General features: G+C 39.0%; 1 protein-coding gene across 1 annotated transcript in view; it reads left to right on the top strand.

Annotated features, from left to right (window-relative positions):
- Positions 1–23,240, top strand: part of LOC121281049 (uncharacterized protein KIAA0232-like) — a 59,102-nt gene extending 35,862 nt beyond the window's left edge. The window contains exons 3-7 of the mRNA XM_041193648.1: positions 5,437–5,520; positions 12,748–15,370; positions 17,254–17,344; positions 19,300–19,379; positions 20,353–23,240. Coding sequence (XP_041049582.1) covers positions 13,010–15,370; positions 17,254–17,344; positions 19,300–19,379; positions 20,353–20,442 — 2,622 coding nt within the window. The 5' untranslated portion in view covers positions 5,437–5,520; positions 12,748–13,009 and the 3' untranslated portion in view covers positions 20,443–23,240. The remainder of the gene's footprint in view (positions 1–5,436; positions 5,521–12,747; positions 15,371–17,253; positions 17,345–19,299; positions 19,380–20,352) is intronic.
- Positions 23,241–23,510: the final 270 nt, after the last annotated feature.

Raw genomic sequence — 23,510 nt, forward strand, 5'->3', positions numbered from 1 at the left:
ATGGCGGAGTAGACTCAAGGGGTCAAATGATCTACTCCTGTTCCTATTTCTTATGTTCTTATATCATAACTTGAAAAAAAAATTCTCCTCGTCTGTCCTATATGGGTGACCCCTTATTTTTAAACAATGGCCCCTATTTCTAGATTCTCCCAAAAGAGGAATCATCATTTCCACATCTACCCTGTCAAGACCCCTCAGGATCTTATATTTCAATCAAGTCACCTCTTATTCTTCTAAACTCCAACGGATGCCGGCCTAGCCTGTCCAACCTTTCCTCATAAGACAACTCTCCCATTCCAGGTATAAGTCTAGTAAACCTTCTCTGAACTGCTCCCAACCCATTTACATCCATTATTAAATAAGGAGACCAATACTGTACACACTACTCCAGCTGTCTCATCAATGCCCTGTATAACTGAAGCATAACCTCCCTCCTTTTGTATTTAATTCTTCTTGCAATAAATGATAACATTCTATTAGCTTTCCTAATTACTTGCTGTACCTGCATACCAACCTTTTTGCGATTCATGCACTAGAGCACCCAGATCTTTATGCACCTCAGAGCTCTGCAGTCTTTCACTGTTTAGATAATATGCTTCTTCTTTATTCTTCCTGCCAATTTGGACAATTTCATATTTTCCCACATTATACTCCATTTGCCAGATCTTTGCCCACTCACTTAACCTATCTATATCCCTTTGTAGCCTCACGTCCACTTAACTTCCTTTTCTACCTATCTTTGGATCATCAGCAAGCTTAGCAACCATACCTTTAGTCCCTTCATCAAGGTCATTTATATGAATTGTAAAAAGCTGAGGTCCCAGCACTGATTCCTGTGGCACACCACTCGTTACATCTTGCCAACCAGAAAATAACTCATTTATGCTACTCTTGTTTCCGGTTAGCTAACCAATGTCTATCCACGCAAATTACCCCTTCCACCATGAACTTTTATTTTCACAATAACCTTTGATGACCTTATCAAATGCCTTCTGGAAATCTAAGTACGCTGCATCCACCAGTTCCCCTTCATACACAGCACCTGTTACTTCAGAGAGCTCCAATCAATTGGTTAAACATAATTTCCCCCTCACAAAACCATGTTGACTCTGCCCAATTACCTCAAATTTATCTAAATGCCCTGCTATAACATTTTTAATTACAGTGTCTAACATTTTCCTTATGACAGATGTTAAGCCAACTGGCCTGTAGTTTCCTTCTTTCTGCCTCCATTTTGAATAAAGGACTTGCGTTAGCTATTTCCAATCTAATGGAACCTCCCCAGAATCTTGGGAATTTTGGAAAATTAAAACCAAAGCATCAACTATCTCCCTAGCCACTTCTTTTAAGACCCTGGGATGAAGTCTATCAGGACCAAGGGACTTGTTAGCCTGCAGCTCTGGTGATTATAATTTTCTTGAGTTTTTCCCTCTCTTCCATTTCCTGATTTACAGCTATTTCTGGCTTGTTACTTGTATCCTCTAGAGTGAAGACCGATGCAAAATACCTGTTTGGTTCATCTGTCAGCTCCTTATGTTCCATTATTGATTCCCCAGATTCCCTTTCTATTGGACCAATGCTCACTTTGTTAACCCTTTTTTTATAACTTTAGGTTGCAACCATTTTCCATTCTGTGCACATGCCCAAGCTAGCAAAGCCTTCTTTGCTTGCTTAGTACTAGCATGCTTAGCCTGTTTGCCCTAGGCAGGACTGTTTCATTGGTGGCGACACTGTCTTTCCATGTGATGCCAAGGGTGCTTCATAGACACTGGAGGTCAAAGTTATTGAGTCTGTTTTTTTGGTAGGTGTAAGTTGCCCAGGCTTCGCTGCCATACAGCAATGTGCTGAGAATTCAAGCCTTGTAGATGAGCATCTTGGTCCTGCAGGCCAGTTTGTTGTTGTTCCATGCCCATTTTGTTAGTCAGCCAAAGTTGGTGTCTGCCTTTCCAATGCGTGTGCTGAGCTCTTCGTAAAGACGCAGATTGTCTTTCACCGTGGATCCAAGGTAACAGAATTTGCTGACTGCTTCAAATGGGTGTTATTGAGTCTGATCACGGGCGGAGATACAATAAACACCCTTTTACATGACTACAGTTTTCTTGATACTGATGGTAAGGGGGAACGTGGCACAGGCGTGGAACAGGTGATTCCTGAACCTTTGAAACTGGTCTTCTGTCTGGGCAACTAATGTAACATCATGAGTATACTAAAGTTCTCTGATCAGGACATTGCCTCACTTTTGTCTTGGCTTTCACTCACTAATCCTGTGTGCAGGTATACTCCTTCCATGTTGGTAGGGAAAGTATAGGTCAGAAGGATAGAGAAAAAGATACGAAACAGAGTAGAGGCTATATCGCAGTCCTGGTTTACCCTGTTCTTGTCTCAAACCTGTCAAAAATAAGGCTGTAAAACTGAAAGCTGCCATGCATGTTATCGTAGAAGGACCATATGAAACTCTGAAGCTTGGGGGGAGGGTCAGCTGATTTTCTCTAGTATCCGGTAGAGGCCTGACCTGCTTAAGGTGTCAGATAATTTTGTGAAATCCACAAAAGCAAGTTAGAATGGTGCTTGCTGCTCTCTGCAGTCCTCTTGAAGCTGACATGGGAGAACATCATGTGTACCGTGGATCTTCCTGCTTTGAAGTCTCACTATGCCTCCACACATATTATGTTGGCTCATCGATAGAACCTTATTAGAATGACCCTGGCAATGGCCTTGCTAATGACACTGAGGTGTGATTCGCCCCAGTAGTTGCAATCCCTCGATCGCCTTTGTTCTTTTACAATGTGATGATGTTTGTGTCATGTGTATCCTGTGGGGCAGAGCCTTCTCTTCAACAGTGGTGATGGTAATGAAGATATGGTAGCAGGTGGAGCTTTCAATACTTGAGTAGCTCAGCAGAATTCCATCCTTTCCAGATGCTTTCCTTGCTGCTAGGGAGTCAATGACCTTTTCAAGATCAAGTAATGAGGGTTCTGCATCAAGCTCACGCATAACAAATAGCTACAGAAGATTATCAAGCACAGGCAAAGAGATAATCATCTCACGAGTATAGTGCTCCACCCAATGGGCCAATTGCTTGTCCTCATCAGTGAGCATTTCCCCATTTGTGGATTTCAAAGGAGGAACTTTGGTAATGGTGGGGTCAAGTGCTGTTTTGATACCATCATACATATTGCGGAGGTTACCATTGTCACTAGCAGTAATGACTTGTAACTCCGTTTTAACAGCAATCTGAGCAATAGCTGCTGCAGAACAACTGATCTGGTCCTAAAAGCAAATGCAATTTGTGGAATGTTGCTAAATGTCTTGGTGATTATTAGTTTCTAGCTTTATTTAAACTAGATTTTTTTTAAATAATTAAAAACAAATTTAAAGATTGTTCATGATATTTCAGCTTTTACCTTATCCCCATGTATATGTCCCAATCTTTATTTCACTTTTTTTAAAAAGGGGAATTAATTAATTATTCTTGTTATTTCCTGATTGGCTGCCTGAGAATCCTTTAATGTGATTGGCTGTTCAGATGGCTTGATGACATCACTGCAACTCCATTCTCACTGGGAATTCCCATTAAACTACACTACAATAAATAGCGCTTCAAGAGTTAAAGTTCTCACCACGGAGATTGCTAAATTTCTCAGTGAACTTTCTTCTTTTTTTTGCCACTGACCACAAAATCCGGGCCACTGTAAGCAAGCAGTATAGGTGCCTGAAGGGGTAGTTGACTGATCCGAGTTAAGTGGAGGGGATTGAGGGAGTAGGAACTGGATCTCATAGAAGGCATGAGTGTTTGATAGGTGGGGAGAGATGGGAGAGGAACTATAGAGAGATTGGAGCTAGAGTGGATAGGATGCTGGAAAGTGGTCTGGAGCAAAGGAAGATGGGAATGGGGGAGCAGCAAGTGTAGCTAGATGGATGGTCTCAACCTTAGATACAAAGAAATCTGAACTGTTAACACTTGTAGTTAATATGCCAAAGATGGGAGATGGGTTTGAGGGCTATTAGTTGTGGGGAAAACAATTGTGGGCTATCCTTGCCCTCCAGGATGATTTTAGAGTCATGTGAAAATTTGGCTGAGGGGAGGCATGATGATGCATATTATGGTCAAGCTGGGAACAGCAGTAGAAGCCAGGGTGGACTGAAGTGTTATTTTGAAGGGGAACCAGCTTGGATGACTTGGATGGGATTTGGTGAGAGTGAAGACGTTCAGTGTTTTTAACTACAATGGAAGCAACTGCTAGCGAGTTGGAGTGGGGGGGGGGGGGGTGGCGGTGCCACAGTTGGGCCAACATGTCTAGGCTTGAGCAGCTCCAGAAAATGGGGGCTGAAGGTCAGAAAAACAAGCAAAGCAAGAATGTGAATTCAGAAACCAGCGAAAGGCCCCCACAAAAGCAGCATGCAAGCAGTACATGTTGTGCAACTTGAGTTGTTGACTGCACTTTTTTTCGTCTATACTTGTCCCATGAAAACTTGTCGCTATCACACATTCATTAGTTGTTAGGTACAGTGAAACTCTGATCCACTTGTGTGTTACCTCAGCTACAAGTACACCATTTGAATGCCTCATGACAGATGCAGAGATGTGTATCCTCACATTTGGCACAAACACTGGGAGTTTATTTTTACTTGGGCTGAACGTGCTCATTTGACATTTAATCAGTGCACTATGTCAGCTGACTGTTGCAGTTGATTTTTTTTTAAAAAGCAACCAGAAAAGGTGTCAAGTTTGTGACACCCAAACTTCGTCAGTTTAAATATGGTAAGTAGGTATTTTCTTTTTAAGTTGGTAATAGCTTTTCTTGGCAAAAAGTTCAAAAATAATTCAGCCTTTTTTTGGGAAGTGTATTGTTAGATTTGATTTCATTTTCAAATCTAGGTCAAGTTGTTCATCTGCTTGAAAATAAGCTGAGTTGTACCAGTTCTCAAGGATTGAATTTTTTTTAATGTATATTATTGTGTTTGGCATCCTGATGACAAAAATGAGTGGCACGTTGACTCATCTGAAATGAAAATCTCTTGCAGTTGTTGAACTGAATAGCATGATTATATTTAGCTCCCAGTTAGTTGGTGCTTCCAATTTTCAAGCACCAAAGCTGTTGGTTATGGAAGATGCATATGGTAGGTGAAATGGGCATCTCAATTAAGTTAACCAAGGTAAATCACCTGGTTCTGCTTGTTAAAAATTATACACACTGTTATTCTTAATGGTTTCAATATCTATTGAGTCTCCGCTGCAGTAAACGTACCTTTCTGCATTACGAAAGCCTACAAATTTGAGTATTGTTTGGAAAGTAACATTTTTTTCTTGTGTGCTATTGTTATTTCTTCTACTCTAATACAATTAGCTTTATAATCCAAAATATTCTCAATAAGACTGGGTTAATTATTTTACAAAGAATTATTAAGTTACGAACTTTGAATTTTATCTTATAGAGGAACAAAAAAGACAGTTCCATCAAACATTGTTCAGTCAGGTGAAAACAAAGCTTTTTCGTCAGTCAAAAATCAAGGAGAAAGGTGAGTTTATGTATTTATAATCTAAACAGTTTTGATTCAATTAATGCACTTTGTAACCTAAACTTTTCTAGCTATAAGTCAACTAAAATGACATTTTAGTTTTTCATCAAGAGTATTAATATTGCTTTGACAACTTTTTCAGGCATTTTATTTTCACCTCCAGTTGAAGCAATTTTTTTTGAGGAATAACATTTTTTAAAAATCAGCCAAATGTATTAATGTTGTGAGAAATTTTCCCAAGTTTGTTTTTTTTATAGTTGTACATTCGTATTTCACAAATCATTCTGGCATATTAGTATGCTAATTCTATTCAAATTTTGGTTTGCCATTTGATAAATATATTGACTTTAACAACTTGCATTTATATAGCACCTATAATATAAAATGTTCCAAGCTGCTTCACAGGAGTATTATCAAAAACAAAATTTGACACCAAGCCACATAAGGGGCTATTAGGAAAGGTGACCCAAAGTTCAAAGTGGTAGGCTTTAAAGAGTGCCTTAAACTTTGGAATCAGAAACATTTTTTCCAAATTTGTGGATAGCACCAAATTAGGGAGCTTGACTGTAACAAATTACAAAAGCGTTAATAAACTTGCATAATTGGCGTACAATTAGTAAGTTAATTTCAAGATAGTTGAGTATAAGGTGTTCCAAATTGGTAAGAAAAATAAGGTCACATATTACTTAGAAAACAAGAATCTAAATGGGACAGTGGAGCAAAGGAGGCTCAGAGTGCAGGTAGACAAATTGTTAAAAAGTTGCAATGCGATTTAATAAGACCATGAAAAAGGAAGCTAAGCACTAGAGTTTATTTCTAATGAGATAGAATTGAAAAGTAAAGTTATGTAAAACTTGTATCAAACTTTGGTTAAACTGCATTTGGAGTACTGTGCACAATTCTGGTCACCATATTATGAGAAAGCTGTGGAGGTAGGCACAAGAAAGATACTGTTTTATTCATTCATAGGATGTGAGCAATTATGACAAGGCCAGCACTTGTTGCCTATCCTTAATTGCCCTTGAAAAGGTGATGGTGAGCCCTCTTTTTGAACCACTGCAGTCCATGTGCTGTTGGTACACCTGCAGTGCTGTTAGGAAGGCAATTCCAGGTTTTTGATCTAGTGACAGTGAAGAAAAGGTGATACGGTTCCAAATCAGGATGCTGTTGCATTAGAGGGTATCATTCAGGTGGTGGTGTTTCCGTGTGCTTCCTGCCATTATTCTGTGTCGTAGAGGTCACAGGTTTTGAAGTTGCTGTCAAAGAAGCCTTGGCAAGTTGCTGCAGTACATTTTGTTGATGGTGCACATTGCTACCACTGTGCGCCAGTTGTGAATAGGGTACAGATCAGTCAGGCTGCTGTGTCCTGGATGGCGTCAAGCTTCTTGAGTGTTGCTGGAACTGTGTGCATACAGGAAAATGGAGAGTATTCCGTCACACTCTTGATTTGTGCCTTATTGGTGGCAGACTGGCTTTTGGGAATCAGGAGGTCACAGAATTCCCAGTCTCTAACCTGCTCTTGTAGCTACTGTATTTATATTGCTGGTCCAGGTAAGTTTCTGGTCAATGGTCAGGATGCTGATGGTAGCGATTCAGTGATGTTAATGCTGTTGAATGTCATGGGGAGATGGTTGGATTCTCTCTTGTTGGAGATGGCCATTGCCTGGCACTTATATGGCTTGAATGCTACTTGCCACTTATTAGCCCAAGCCAGAATATTGTTTAGGTCTTGCTGCACACGGACACTGACTGCTTCAGTATCTGAAGAGTAGCGAATTGTATTGAGAACAGTGCAATCATTAACAAACATTCCCACTTTTGACTTTATGGTGGAGGGAGGGTCATTGATGAAACACCTGAAGGTGTTTGGGCGTACAACGCTGCCCTGAGAAATTCTTGCACCAGTGCCATGAGACTGAGATGATTGGCTTGCAGCCATCTTCCTTTGTGCTAGGTATGACTCCAACCGTTGGAGAGTGTTCCCCCTGATTCTGGTTGACTTCAATTTTGTTAAGGCTGATTGGTTTTACACACAATCAAATGCTGTTTTGATGTCAAGGTTAGTCACTGCCACCTCATCTCTGGAATGTAGCTGTTTTGACCATGCTTGGACCATAGTTGTAATGTCAGACGGCTATACTGAGGTTTGGAGCAGAGTGCCCCCAACAAAGATGATACCAGAAATGCAAGGTTATATCTACGAGGAAGAGATGAACATATTGGGAATCTTTCCCTTGAAAAGAAAAGGCTGAGGAGGTAACCTAATAAAGGTTTGTAAAATTATGAAGGATTTTGAAAGAGTAGACACAGAGGAACTGTTACGACCTGTGGGGAAGAGAAACGTCGAGGTCATCAATATAAAGTGGTCACCTAGAAATCAAATAGGGAATTCAGGAGAAACATCTTTACGAAGAGAGCATGTAGAGCTCACTCCCACAGGGATTGGTTGAAGTGAACAGTATTGATATATTTAAGGGTAGACTAGATAAGCCAGTGTGGGAGAAGGGAATAGAGGGTTATGATGATAGAGTTAGATGAGAAAGAAAGGAGTAGGCTTGAGTGCAGCATAAACACTGAAGTGGACTGGTTGAGCTGAATGACCTGTTACAGAATTCCAGAATTTTGGGCCTGAGAACATGAAGGCAAGGCTACCGATGCTGGAGTGAAGTAATTACAATTGGGGATGTGCCAGACTCGGAGTGCAGATATCTCAGAGGGTTGTCGGGTTGCAGGAAGTTACAGAGATAGGATGGGGGGCAAAGTCATGGAGGGGTTGTAAACAAGGATGGGAATTTTAAAATCAAGCTGTTGTTTAACCAGGAGCCAATGTTGTTGAACGAGTGTAAGGGTGATGGGTGAACAGGACTTAGTGTGATTAAGAACACAAGCAGCAGAGGTTTGGATGAGCTTAAGTTTGTGGAAGGTGGAAGATAGAAACATAGGACTTAGGAGGAGGACTAGGCTCTTTGTGCTTCAAACCTGCACTGGTAGGTCTGGTTGTGGCCTCAGTTCCACTTTCCTGTTTGCCTGCCCCCCCCATAACCCTTGACTCCTTTGTCTGCCAAAAATCTATCCAATTCAACCAAGAATAAATTCAACGACCCAGTCTCCACTGCTTCTTGGGGAAGAGCATTCCACAGACCAATGACCCTCCAGAGAAAAGATTTCTCCTCATCTCTGTCTTAAAAGGGAGACCTCTTATTTTTAAACTCTGTTCCCAAGTTCTAGTTTTCACCATGAGAGGAAACATTTTCACTCTATTAAGCCCCCTCAGGATTTTATGTTTCAATAAGATCTAAGATTACCTTTCGTTTTTATAAACTTCAATGGGTAAAGGCCCAACCTGTTCAATCTTTCTTCATAAGATAAGCCCATCATTCCATGAATGGGTAAAGTAAACCTTCTCTGAACTGTTTCCAATGCAATTATATTCTTGATCAAATAAGGAGACAGAACCTTTGTACAGAACTCCAGACGCTGTCTCACCAAGGTTCTGTACAGCAGAAGTAAAACTTCCCTACTTTTATATTCCAGTCCCCTTGCAATAAGCAAAAATATTCTATTTGCCTTTGTAATCACTTGCTGTACCTGCGTACTAACTTTTTGTGATTCATGTGTCAGGACACCCTGATCCCTCTGCACACAGATTTCTGCAATCTCTCCATTTAAATTGTATACTGTTTTTCCATTCTTCCTGCCAAAGTGGACAAGTTCACATTTTCCCACGTTATAGAAGGGAAGGATAAATCAGAAGTGTGCGAGAATCCTCAAGTATAGAGGTAACAAAGGCTTGTGTGAGGCTTTCAGCCACAGATGAGCTGAGGCAGGGTGATGCTGGATAGGTGGAAGCCAGTCTTATTGATGATGCATACACACGTTCAGAAGCTCATCTGTGGGTCAGATATGCCACATAATTTGTGAAAAGTCTGGTAGGGCCACACAATTGCCAGAAAGAGGGATTGAGTTGGTATCTAAAAATTTGAGTTTGTGGCAGGCACTGAATATAATGTCAGATCTTACCAAAATTTGTTAGAGGAAATTTCTAGCATGTCCTAGGCCCAACCAAATTCAGCTGTTTCATCAATGACCTTCCATCATAAGGTCAGATGTGGGGATGTTCGCTGATGACTACACAATGTTTAGCACCATTCGCGACGACTCAGATACTGAAGCAGTCCATGTCCAAATGTAACAAGACCTGGACAATATCCAGGCTTGGGCTGACAAGTGGCAAGTAACATTCGCGCACACAAGTGCCAGGTAATGACCATTTTCAACAAGAGACAATCTAACCCCTTGACATTTAATGGCAAAACCATTGCTGAATCCCCTACTATCAACATCTTGGGGGTTACCATTGACCAGAAACTGAACTGGACTCATCTTATAAATACTGTGGCTACAAGAGTAGATCAGAGACTAGGAGTCCTGTAGTGAGTAACTCACCTCCTGACTCCCCAAAGCCTGTTCACCATCTACAAGGCACAAGTAAGGAGTGTGATGGAATACACCCCACTTGCCTGGATGAGTGCAGCTCCAACAACACTCAAGAAACTTGACACAGCGCAGGTCAAAGCAGTCGGCTTAATTGGCACCCCATCCACAAACATTCACTCCCTCCATTACCATGCACAGTAGCAGCAGTGTGTACCATCTACAAGATACACTGCAGGGATTCACCAAACCTCCTTAGACAGCACCTTCCAAACCCACAGCTGCTACCATCTAGAAGGACAAAGGCAGCAGACACGTGGGAACGCCACCACCTGGAAGTTCCCCTCCAAACCACTCACCATCCTGACATGAAAATATATTGCCATTCCTCCACTATCGTTGGGCCAAAATCCTGGAACTCCCTCCCTAACAGCTCTGTGGGTGTACCTGCACCGCATAGAATGCAGCAGCCCAAGAAGGCAGCTCACCACCATATTCTCAAGGCAATTAGGGATGGGCAATAAATGCTGGCCTAGCCGGTGACACCCACATCCCATCAATGAATTTTTTTTAAATTCTGCTCATCCAGTGCTGATATTGGTCAAGCACTCTTACAATTTAAAGACAGTGGAAGTTTTAAGAAGTGCTTTGAAGGAGGAAAAAGAGGTCAAGAGGCAGAAAAGTTTAGGAAGGCAATTGGAGCTTAAGGTCTCAGCAAAGAGGCTACATCCTCCAATGGTGGAGTGATTACATAAGATTAAAGAGTAGGAGTATGTTACAAGTTAATAGCACATTTAAGTATGAGGATGGGGTCCTAAATGTAAGAGAATCTTTTGCGATTGTGTTGCTGTGTTGAGGCATTTTCCAGTTGTTTGTTTTAAAGTTGTACGGGTCTGGAGAGCGGTGCTTCATCGCAGCTGGATGCTGGCATTCGGTTTGATATGTGTCACTTTGAGTTGTGCCTTACACCTATCATTTAAGAAGAGGAAATTATATTTGGAGAGCTTCACAGTTTTGAGACTAGAGCAGATTACAGCGTATAGCCAAATAATAGTTGTCAATATTATAATGATGAATGATGGCAAATTGATTCAGGTAGTGTAAATGACAGATTGTGAATTTCACCTGAATCTTTTACCTTGTCGCCATGATCTGTGGAATGAGCATCCTCTCATCACTTGGTGAATAAAACCTGCACGATATTTATTTATCTCCCTATCCTTTCCTTTTTTTCTCACCCCTCCATGAAATTGCTGGCCATGACATTTTCATCAAATCAAAATGTGCAGCACAATATTTGCAAAGGGTGCCTTTCATTTTGGAGGTCTGTTGGCCCTTTTCGCTGCAGATTTATTTTATTTTCTAGTGAGAAAGTTGGCCAAATGGGAAATATAAGCAGGGCCTGATGAAAGTTTCCCTTCCAATGTTGTCTATCATGATGGAATGTACTTTATATTATCATTCTTGCTGACTCCTGGCATAAAATTAAGTCCACTGTGCTACAGATACAAACTGACATTTGTATTAATTTTTTTTACATCAAATCTTTGAGTATCCTCTAATTCTCAAGCATTAATCCTTTTATTTGATCACATCTTGAATTTCAGTGTGTGAAATATCACGGTGTATTGAATTATTGACTTAATGCCCTAATTATATTGATCACCATGTTGATAAGCTGAAGAATGTTGCTGCTTCCCCCTGCTCCCACAACCAAACCTGCTCCTGGCCAGGTTTCACTCTGCTGTCAGGGTGCTCCATGAGCTTGCAGTATTTTTCTGAATCTGGCTTGGCTCATGTGGCATAAATACCCATATAATTCAACAGCATCAGACTGCTGGCTTTTTGCTTCCCTCCCTAAGTCCTAAGCAGCACTTTCTATAGGTACATTGGACTTTGAATTTGATGGTTCTAATAGCATAGATAGGAATCACACTTAACACTGAGGGCATAAAGTCAATAATTCAATACATTGTGATATTTCACACACAAGTTCAAGATATGTAAACAACTTGGTATTATATTTCAACTTCAGTATATAGCATAGCTTTATACTTATGTTAACTAACTCAGTGATTCAATCTGGACCGTTTGTGGCCTTCTTGACTTGGGCTGCATTGACTGATTAAATAGGAATGGTAATAAACAGCCATTATTTGTGTATGTACCCTGAACAGTGACCACAATCAAACATAATCCTATTCTTTTCTGGCATTCATCTGTAGACTTTTAGTTGTACTTAGTGGACAGCAATCAGGAGCAGGAGCACTAGCTGATTTATTTTACATTAATCACACTTCTGACACTGGAACACTGAACTTATGACAGTACCTGCCTGCTCCACAAACATACCACAAAGACTGAGGTTAGCTAAATGAGCATTATTGGGAATCAGAGAGACAATTCTTTTTATTGCTTGCAACCACTCTATTTCTGATCTATTTCACTGCAAAATGATCTGAAAAATTATACTAAAAATTTTGCCATGCACTTTAATATTTATTTTTAGGTGTCCTAAAGCCTCTCCACAACTGACTGAGAAAATTTCTACACTGTCGCAAGGAAAAGCAGTTTGGGAAAATCTGACGTCTTCCCTAATATAAGTGCTTGTGTAGATTGTGCACTAGAATTGAACAAATCTCCAAAAAATAGAGTCTACTTTTGTCAACGTAATTAAGTCCTGGTCATTTTTCAAGAAAATATAAAGAAAATGATGCACAGTATCTTTGGTTTAGAGAAAACAAAATCAATGCAGGCACCAACTCATTCAAGTTCTATTTCCTCTGACTCCAGTGAAGCTGAAAATGACTTTTATGAAAATCCTGAGGAAATTAAAACTCCTAAAGTTCCACAAAACCAGTGCAAGAGATGGGTGGCAGAGAGAAACCAAACACCAAAGGAGAGTCAAGTTAGAGCATCTCTGTGCTCTACTGACAAACCATCATTAAGAAAAAGCACTGGCAAAGGTGGTGGGTTGAACAAGCAACGAAATAATAAAAGATGGAAGAGGTCTACAAAAGTTGGAAGTAGAAAAAATGCAGATTTGAACACTGCAATGGATTTGAAGTTTAAAGACAATAGACAGGAGTTCAAAGAAGAACCTCAGTGGTATACTGAGCCACTTTCAGACAATGTAATCTCTAATAATTTAAAAAGTAAGTTAGAAACTGCTTACAAGAGCAGTTTACCTTCATTTGATACCGACCTATTAGAAAAATTGCCAGCATCCATTAGGGATCTGTGTATTGATGACACCTGTCCTACAGATTACCTCTGGACAGGTGCATTTGTCGATGGTCACTTTGTTGATATTCCAGCATTACTTGATAAAGGAAAGTTCAGTGAGATTTTAGATTGTTCTAAAACAAATTCAGATTCGCTGGATAATCTTCAGAAATCAGTAAACCTCATCTGTGAAGGAAATATTAATCAATCTATGGTGGATTCTTGTGCTTTTGATTTGAAACAAGACAGTGGAATCCTTAACCTTATTGGAAGCAAAGATGAAGACCTAACTCAATTTGAAGGGGAATATAATGTAGTATTAGATGGACTACCTTTGAATATATGGGAGGATAGCCCAACAGCTGGCGGAGTGGAAGCCTTAAGTTCTCCACCAGGTAAATCCTACACAAATCAGCTCAGCTCTGATCAAGTCAAACATTGGTTATCATCCACTTCTGATTTGTCTTTAATTGGTAAGACAGGAGCACAACCACTTTGCAAAGATTTGTCAGATAAAGATGTTGGTTGGCAAGATCATTCAGACACCAGTGAAAAAGATTCCTATTTTTCGGTTATAAAAGATCAGAATGATATTGTATTTTCTGGTGAAACGACTAATTGGGAAAGTAATTCACAAGGTGAGAATGTTTCATTAGAACCATCTCGATCTTCTGTGTTAATTGCTACCAAAGAGGAAGACTCTGATGAAAATAAATCCAGTTTTTCAGATATGTTTAGAGAAGACTCTAATTCCTGGTCGTCTTTATGTAAATCTGGTAATTCAAACAATATTGACACAGTAACCTATCCAATTGAGCTGAGTGTAAATGTAGCTTCAGATATCCCAACTGCTTGTTCAGAAGATGACCTACTTAGTTTGCTTCCTGGCAGTGAGTATCTACAGTTGGACGAAAGTTTTTTAATTGAACTGCCAGTCACGGCTTCAAAAGAAAAATTAGACATAACAAAACAGATTCTAACAGATGGGATCAAAGCAGAAAAATGGAATCCAATTTTTGGAATTTGTCAAGAGAGCCTTTCTGAAAAGAAGGATGACTTAAATTCCAGAGTAATTGAAGAGATATGGAAAGCCACACCAGAAGAGGATAAAACAACATTTTCAGAAGATGGGATCGCCAAATGTCATAGCTGTTCTATAGGAACAGAGATATCTATGAAACAAATGGCTCCAGCAAAACTTCAGAAATGTCCTCTCCAAAAGACGGAAAATAATTTCTGGGAGGATCAACTGGGGAAATCTCAAATTTTGGATTCAGTGAACATTGATATGACAAAGCATGGAAGTGAATGGAAAATTGGTTCTGAACAGTCAGATGGTTCAGTTACAAAGTGCATTGAACACTTAATGACTCAAAGTAACAAGAAAGAGCACGAGTTTTCATCTTCAAAGAATACCCTTCTGAAAACTGCATCCACTCATAGTACATCAGAGTCCAGCAACTTTACTGTTTATCCAAAGTCTTTGATAAAGGCTGGTTTGCAACAACATGTGCATGTAGAAGGCATAGAGGAACAAAGTATAATTGATGACATTTCTATAGACCTACCTGAAGATTTGTGGGGGAATTTAACTGATTATCTAAATGACTCCACAGAGCCAAGGGAGTGCTCCTATCTCCCCTTTGAACTCAGTTTTCCTGTTCCACAAATGTGTACCAGTCCAATAGATCCTAACACTGGCGAAATGAACCAGCGGTCCAGGATTATACCAAAACTCAGTTCAGATTTAATAATTCCCCACAGTGACAAATTACTAAGTTCAAAACATCAAGGATGTATGACAATGTCAGCGCAGTCCAACATTTATCCCACCACTGGACAATTATTTACAAAAGAAGTGGTTCTTACAAGATTGGAGGACATTCCTGTTCAAAAAACAGAATGTAATTTCTGCAGTAATCAACAGGGATTATCTGAAATGACATCTGAAAACTCAAACCCTACATTAGATACAGATAAATTTGAATGCCACAGAGTTCCAGAAATCAGTGTGAAGCAAGACATGCAGATTCTTCAAGTGTCTCAACAAACCGCAGATTGTAGGGTTTGTGCTTCCAATACAAGAAAGAAAGACGAAGATGATCAACAGCCATTAGGAAAGGGCAAAGCAGATGAGGATGAGCTTGAATTATGTAAGGAAAGTTGCCCTTCCTGTCACAGACTTCCAGAGGTTTGTAAAAAAAAATTATAGGTAATTTTTTGAATTATCTAATTGAAGTTTAATGCAGTCTACTCAATTTAAAGTTATGTAATTAAAATTAACCTATTTAAATTTATTTTAGCATATATTTTGCTTTGCAATGTTATTTTCATTGTTTAGTTTGAATTATCTGGAACTTACTATATCCACAATGTACTGGTAGTTCATACAGCAGAATTGATGCACAAAAATGAAATATACAATTTAATTCGATTTTTAATTTGATTGTTAAAAATGAGGAAGACCTGTCCTAAGAAATGCAACACATTCCACTTCCATGTTGGCACCAATTACTCCCAAGTCAGATGTTTGCTAGTTGAGTGGAATGTAAGGAACTCTCTATTCTGTCCCAGTTTCAGAAGGGTACCCCTATCTCTGCGAGACGTTTTCCATTTCTTTAAATAAGTTGTCCATTTCTTTCAGTGAGCTCGGTGTCATACACTCTTGAAGACTTGCCCCCATGTTTGTGTCTCCAAACCAAACTCTGATAAATCTACACTGGAAGTTTACCCAACATTGCACAATTTGCCTATCAGAACACAGAACATAAACAGAGGTTGGCAAGGTTAAGGTTTGGAGGCAGCTTGAGCTTGCAGAAAAGGAACAGCCGTTGGCTTTAAACATTGTTTGTAGTTGAGTGGAAAGAATTCTATTTCTTGGGTCTACTCCTGCAGATTCCATTCAAGAGCCAGCCTGGCTGGCCCAGGAGTATTTTGGGGCTTATGTGCCAAAGAGTTTGACTTGCTTCTGACTTCCACTGTCAGGTGAGTCATCTTGAAACAACTTCAAGCACAAAATGACCGTTACCACCTCCAAGAGGACGGTCACTAATTTTGACAAATGTGGTTTTGTGCCCTCACTGAGTAGACAACGGTGCCAGGCACTCCTCACAACCACAGCAACTTACCATAAAGTGTGAGTCCGTTCTCCTGATTTTAGCAGAAATAATGATTCCAGCAGTTTAAGATGCTGAAAAATTCAGCAGTTTCTGCTTGCTTATGCAAATCAGTTATAATTGGCACTGAACTCTGGATATGGAAGCGTTCTTGCATGTAGCCTCCAAATAACACTGTCCAGCAGCTGTTGTCATTTCTATTTGTTGACTATATGAAGGACTGCCAACAGTGTTATGGAAAAATCTGTGCAGGGAAGCTTGTAGTTTGCCAACAGCCTCCATATTCTAGACTTCCCAAATACATTGTCAGGCTTAATTGTCATGAGCAGATTAATCCAGATCCTTATGTAAATGACTTTGGCATGGCCCCTCCAATGTACTCAGTAACGGAATTATAAGTCAAAACCTTCCCTCCCTACACTCCTTTCTCCTTTTCGCCACAAATCTAGTTTGCAGCTTGATTGTGGTTTTCACACTAGATGGAGGAAACCAGCAATACTGAATTGTTCGTCTTCACCATTTATGTTCCACATAATCTGGGCAGAATGTGTAAAAATCAAAATATCCTTTTCCCTCGTCTAGTTATCCCAAAGACAGTCCACACTTGAGTTTGGCATTCATCAGGTTTCTCAGGTACTAATAGAATCAACAATTAGGCCAGATGTCCATTATATCTTCCAAGTGTTATCTTCAAGATTCTTTTTTGAGCTGGGCAAAGTTGGTAATAGTCGAATCAGAGAATATTTCTCTTTTTAAGTTAAAGATAGATAACCATTTGAAGCATAAGATGATACGGAACTGTAGAAGAAACCAGAAAAATAGGATTAGTTATGGATTGTGAAAGGTAGCACAGATTCAATGGGCCAAATGGCCTCTTTCTGTGCTATAAATTGATATGGTTTGGAATGCATTTCATTGAGGTTCTTGATTCTAAGAAGAATAAATTTGCTCTACTCAGGCTCTCCTACCCAATGCAGAAAGCCCCAAGAATTGCCCCAAAGAGACATATTGCGTACTTCTTGACAACTGCCTTTCTTCAAAAAATACAGGTCAGTAAATTTTGCAGGTTGTTGGTCTTTTTTAAAATTAAATATGGAGGATTTGAGGGGTATAGACATGACAATTCTATTGCGCTATTAGTCTCCATTAAAGTTGCTTGTTAAAATTGTAATGATTTTAAATATTACTATTAATGGTAGACATTTGAACAATTGTAGGACCAAACCATAGCATTTCTGTTATAGTATAGGAACAGACCTCTTGTCTTATGCTGTTGTACACTTCTGAAATGACAATTTTATGTTAAACTGCAAAATGGTTTATTTTGTGTAAAGGTATACATAATATGTTTTTAAAATTTAAAAGCCATATTTCAACCAGATCAAATATATGATTTTTCACTTATAAGGAAATATGTATCATCCGGCAAAAGGAAATAAATATTTTGTCACATGGTACTTATGCACAGAGGCTTGTCAAACTTCACCTTTTAGGAAGTTGCTTCAGCATTTGTGGTTGTTACCTAGTTAATATATATTGTAAAATACAGTAAGCAACTTTGATGAAATTCAACTACATTAATCAATTAACCAAATTTGGGTAAAGTTTATTTTGGACTGGATCCTCCAATAGAAAATTGGGACCCAAAGGAAGCTGCAACAAACTTCCACTGGGTGGAGATACGCTGCCTGGACATCTGCATGGATGCCTCCGACACTGACCCTGCCATTGTAAACTTGGGCTGGATAGCCTGATGTTGCCCAGAAATGTACATCATTCTGGCTAGAACTTTTAATCACAGGGGTAAACCAAGGTGGGAGGTGATTTCTGATGGAAGCTACTTCTTGCTGAACAATGGTCACCTACCCACAGCGGTTCCAGTGCAAAAAATGGTAAAGATGCAGTTTTAATGGTGAGCAAGAGAAGTTGGCAGGTGGGAGGGAAACGGTGATGGGAGGGAAATGCAGCAAGCGGCTGGGTCATAGGAGGGAAATGCGGCAAGCGGCTGGGTCATGGGAGGGCAATGCAGAGAGCAGCTGGGCCTGGGGAGCGAAATGCGGAGAGCAGCAACGTTGGGAGGGAAACTGCAGACCTCAAATTGTGCTTAAAATAAAAAGCACTTTAAAGGGTGGATACCTGTAATGCCTTTTGTATCAAGACTGGGTCATGGTTTAAGGTCTCACCCAAAAAATGGCACCTTTGCTGTGGCAGCTCACCACTGCACTGAAGTGTCCACCTTGACCATGAGGTTAGGTGTTATAATCCCGATGGTTAGTTGGTGAAGGAAAAAACCAAAGCCAGTCTTTCCTTGGATTAGATTTATTTAGAATGAAACATTGCAGGTATGGATCTTCTGACTCTACTCTGCTCCTTTATCAGTAAGTGTCTCTTCATATGTGCTCAAGTAACCATCCAATCAATGCCTTCCACCTGTATGTACCTAACCTCAATTGATACAATTAACATCAGGGACTAGGGTGAGGTTTGAACCCATTCCTTCTAACTCGGAACACAGTGCACTACCAACTGAGCCAAGATGACATTAGCTGGCGTAATTTTTCGTTTATTACTTTGTGTCAATAGTTTCTTTCAGTGGCTTAAGTGAAGTGGTGTGGTATTATATTATAAAGACTAGGTCTCTGAATAAATCCCAAGTGTGCTAAATTAGCTGAGTTCAACAAGGGATATGAGATGCTATTTATCATGAGAGAAATACCCACAAAATTGCTATCTTCTTATTTCTGTTTGAAAACAAGTGAGTCTACATATGTGGTTCAGGCTCAACTGCAATGCTCCCCCAATACTCAGTGTACTGGTACTCGCTGCCTGAGTTCTCATCCAAAAAATAGCTACTTAAGTGAGATGCTAAAGGTTTCAATTGGACAGTTCTCATACCCATGAGACTTCATTGCAGCAATAGTTAGCATCTTCAGGAGGAAAGAGTTGGAGGGTTGAGGAAGAGAAAGCAGTACTTCTAAACTGATGTTGTTTTTCTTTAATGTAGATTCCTTATGCTGCAAAAATTCCACAATTCGGGTAACGTCCATAGATGCTCACCCCTCTGCACATGAAGAACAGCAAATGGTAAGCCTGAAGGCTTCTTAAAATATTTTTGCCTTTGAACCTGTGGCTAAAATGTAGATGCCTAGCTTGGATTATAGATCCAATTTATTTTTCAAAATATTTTATTTAGAACTTCTAAAAATGATGAATGCAAATAACATTGGTTTTGAAACCAGTCACATGGGTAAACAATAAAATTTGAACAATGAATCTCCAACAAAAAATGGGGAATTGGGTGTAGTGTTAGACATACCCTTTTATCTAAGTGTCTGTGAATTGCCTGCTCAAACTGTTCACTATAGTGCTTAATAAGTAATCACCCAGGATAATGTCAATCATCTCAGTTCCAGGGTATCACTACAGGAGAAAATTGCAGGAGTCCATGTGGTGTAAGTATACCCACAGTGCTGTGAGGGAAGGTGTTCCAGGATTTTAACACAGTGACAATGAAGGAACAGTAATATAGTTCCAGAAGGAGCTCCTCAGAGCGGTGTCCTAGGCTCAGCCACCTTCAGCTACTTCCTCATAAGGTCAGAAGTGGGGATATTCGCTGATGATTGCACAATGTTCACCATTTGGGATGACTCAGATTTTGAAGCAGTCCATGTTCAAATGCAGCAAAACCTGGGCAATATCCAGGCTTGGGCTGACAAGTGGCAAGTAACATTCACGCCTCCAAGTGCAAAGCAATGACCATCTCCAACAAGAGAGAATCTAACCATCACCCCTTGACGTTCAATGGCATTACCATAGGAAGTGTCCTGGGCAGATGTTGAACTAGAATAGGATTAGACATTCTATCGTGAAATTGCCTTGTTGTTTATACAAAAACATTAAGATGGCAGTGTGTTGAGGATTTGGCCCAGAAACAATGGGCTGAATAGCCTACTTCTGTTCTCTAAGTTTCTATGGCTTGAGAGCTTTAACCTTCTGGTTTTAGGAATGATGAAAAACTGTTTCAATGGAATGTTAATAACCTTTTATTTTCTTCCAGCTTACAAAGCCTAATGAAACAGATATTGGGCCAGAGGACCTGAGAACAGATCAAAAAATGTGCAAAAGTGTGAAGGACTGTAAAACATAGGGCTACTTTAGAAGAAACCCTGGTTGTATAAAGTTACAAATTGGTTTGCTCTTTTCCCCACCAGAAAAAAAAAGCTTCCAATAAAGTGAATGCCTTTTTGGTTCAAGAAAACTGCTTGTATTGTACAGGGTTACTTTGGTTTCTTAGAAAATCTTTAAATGATGCAGTTCTGAACAGTGTGATTATGTATCAGTGAATGAAAAACTGAGTTCACTTTGCTGCATACTGAGGCATTTTTGCTGGACTTGGTGGATCCAGATCAAATTAACAATTCAAAAAAAGGTTTCTCCCCTTTTAAGATAGAGTATGTGCTATAATTTATAAAATCTGTGTCAACTTCTTACAAAACTTCTTCAGGAGCTGAGATTCTGACACTTGTTTTATTTATTAGTGGCTGTACAGGACTTAAAAGTTTAAATTGACTTGGCACTATTAGCTATATCTATGAGAAGTAGATTCATTGAGCTTCTTGATATGGATGTTTGTGATAATTCCACAGTCCAGGAATTTGATCATTAACCCCAGCGAAAATAAATCTGATGGTTAATTATTACTTAACAGTTGCACCACAAGATGCTTCAAATGTATTTAAAAACAAACCCACAGAATATCGCATCTTTCTAAGTGCATTATAAGTGTTCTCAGTTGTGTAAAAGACATCTGTAATTACTCTGGCATGTTGTGATTATGATTTATGAATCTTTCACACTTCCTGCAAAAGCTTTCATGTTGCAATGTCACAAGTATATTATCCTTTTATATATTTCTGTAAGTACTAAATAAAGAGAAAGTGAATTAATTAAATCTTTTAGTCATTTCTAAACAAAAATTTACTTTGTATTAGTGTTTTTAAGTGTGTTGTGACATTTTGTCATTTGCTTCTAGGTTACATTTGAGTAATATTTTTATATTTGTGTTTCAGTAGCTGACAAACATTCTGTGTGACTGGATAAAAACCCTTGATAATGTTGTATCACATCTGTTTCATTTTATTGTAGCTATTTTTAAAACCTTTTTAAACATAATTAAACCGTGAGCCTAACTGTAGTTTGGATTCAGAAGTTTCACAGCACCCTACCTTTGTAATGTTGTTGATACATTGGCATTCAATGTATGACAGGAAGAGTTGGAAATTTTATTAATGGGTACCCTAAATCCCATACCCTTTATACCTGCTTTTGCATGTAATCACAGTGAGTTGCTAATAAAGTTTGTAGCATGTTCTTCACAAACTCATTATTTGGCATTAGTAATCATGCCCCACAAATATATAGTATCTTCCTATTTAATTCAAAACTTGGATCATTTTAATTTTTGAAACTGACATGGTGTGTGTGTGTGTGTCTCAAAAGACAAGTGCCCATACTTGTTTTACTTAACATACTTACAGAGGTGCTTATTTGTCTTCCATCAGGAAAGATGAGCTTCATGCTGAGGACCATTTTCGAGCATGTATAAACCTATAATTCTGTGGTTCAAGTTTATAAAAAGTTTTTTCCTCTTTTTCATTATTATACTTGAACCATATTCGGTAACAATTTCTTAGTGCCTTTTTATTAAATTTTCTTATACTTTATATTTAATCTTTAATTATTACATGTTCCTTATTGTTACTGTGTGGGGAAACTTGTGGGGGAGGAGAGCAATTTATTTTCTTTTCCTTTCCCTGCTGGTTGTGGTAATTAATGTTTGCATACAGTTCCATGAGTACTGGCACTTCAGACACACAGCAGTTCTTCATGTGTCAATATTGATAATAAGTGTCAGCTGGCCTTTTGACCATGGAGGACATTGGCGTTGAATCCAATGCTTCCCTAACCTAACATGCACTTTCCAGCTTTGGTCATTAGGTTAGAGACCTGACCTTTCCCCCCATTTCCTAGTCCTGGGGTGCTAAGTCCATTTGGAGCATCAGTACTGCTAACCTACTGAGGTCAGTACAACCCCAAGATTGAACATAGGACCTTGCTGATCTGTATGATTTGGGTAAATTCCAATTTAACAGAACTGGTATTTTCCTATAATATTTCCAGCTGTTATTTATTTACATATTGTGGCTGTGCTAAAATTAAGTAACATAGAATTTTCAATAATAAAACATGATAAACAACTTGAGTGCTTTATGAAATGACATGGTGAAAGTTGAGAGATTTGCATTTCTATTTATATTGGGTTTCATCACTAACCAATTTTCTGATTAAATTGGCTATAAGACACCTGGAGACAGGTTTTCTCAAGATTTCATTCAATGTGGATCTTAACAGACCTTGCTTTTTATCTTTAAAGGAAAATCAGGAAGTCTGAATATATCCAATTATGAGAGAACTGTGGAGAAAGAGGTTGTATATAGATCCTGGTAAATATAGCCCAAAAACAGTATAGTTGCAGAATGTTTTAGTCCATCTAGAGCTGATTCTGCATATTCTTAGCTGAGAAGAAATGCCTATAGTGTAATAGTCTTTGTAAAGCAACAGTCACTTATAAGAGTGCACGGAAAATTCCTTAATTTGTAGCTGCTTTTGAATGCTCCAACTAAAGAAATTTGTTTGCCAAAAAAAGTTATTTTCTGAATTTAGTTTTATAATTTAGTGCCACAGAGTATAATTAAAACATGCATTATGCATTAAAATAGCACAGTTATTATACATTCACAACATTGTGTGTTTGGCTTTATACCTTTATAAGGAACGTGCTGATTGTATTCTGTGGAATTTTGATTTTAAATGCATTTTTACTGGAAACTGTTTCATTGTCTAAAATTTTTGCATAACCAAATAAAATCAGTGTTAGATAATGTACAATATATCTTGTTTTTATTTGTGGCTTTTAAATAACTAAATTGGACTGCATCTTTAAAAATAGAATCTATGTGTTGGAGACCAAATTCATTTATAGTTAACATCATTCGGCATATATAGCATGTTTTTACCAATGTTCTTGAGCAGAAGTCGCAAGTAAGCCAGTACTTGTTAATGAGATTAGTCATCTCTCAATGCTCCCCCTAGTGCCAGGCCATAACCATCAGCAATTAATCCTTATTTTATATGGTTGACAACACTCGTAAACGT

This window comes from Carcharodon carcharias, chromosome 8 (genome assembly GCF_017639515.1).
Source record: "Carcharodon carcharias isolate sCarCar2 chromosome 8, sCarCar2.pri, whole genome shotgun sequence".
Lineage (NCBI taxonomy): Eukaryota > Metazoa > Chordata > Chondrichthyes > Lamniformes > Lamnidae > Carcharodon > Carcharodon carcharias.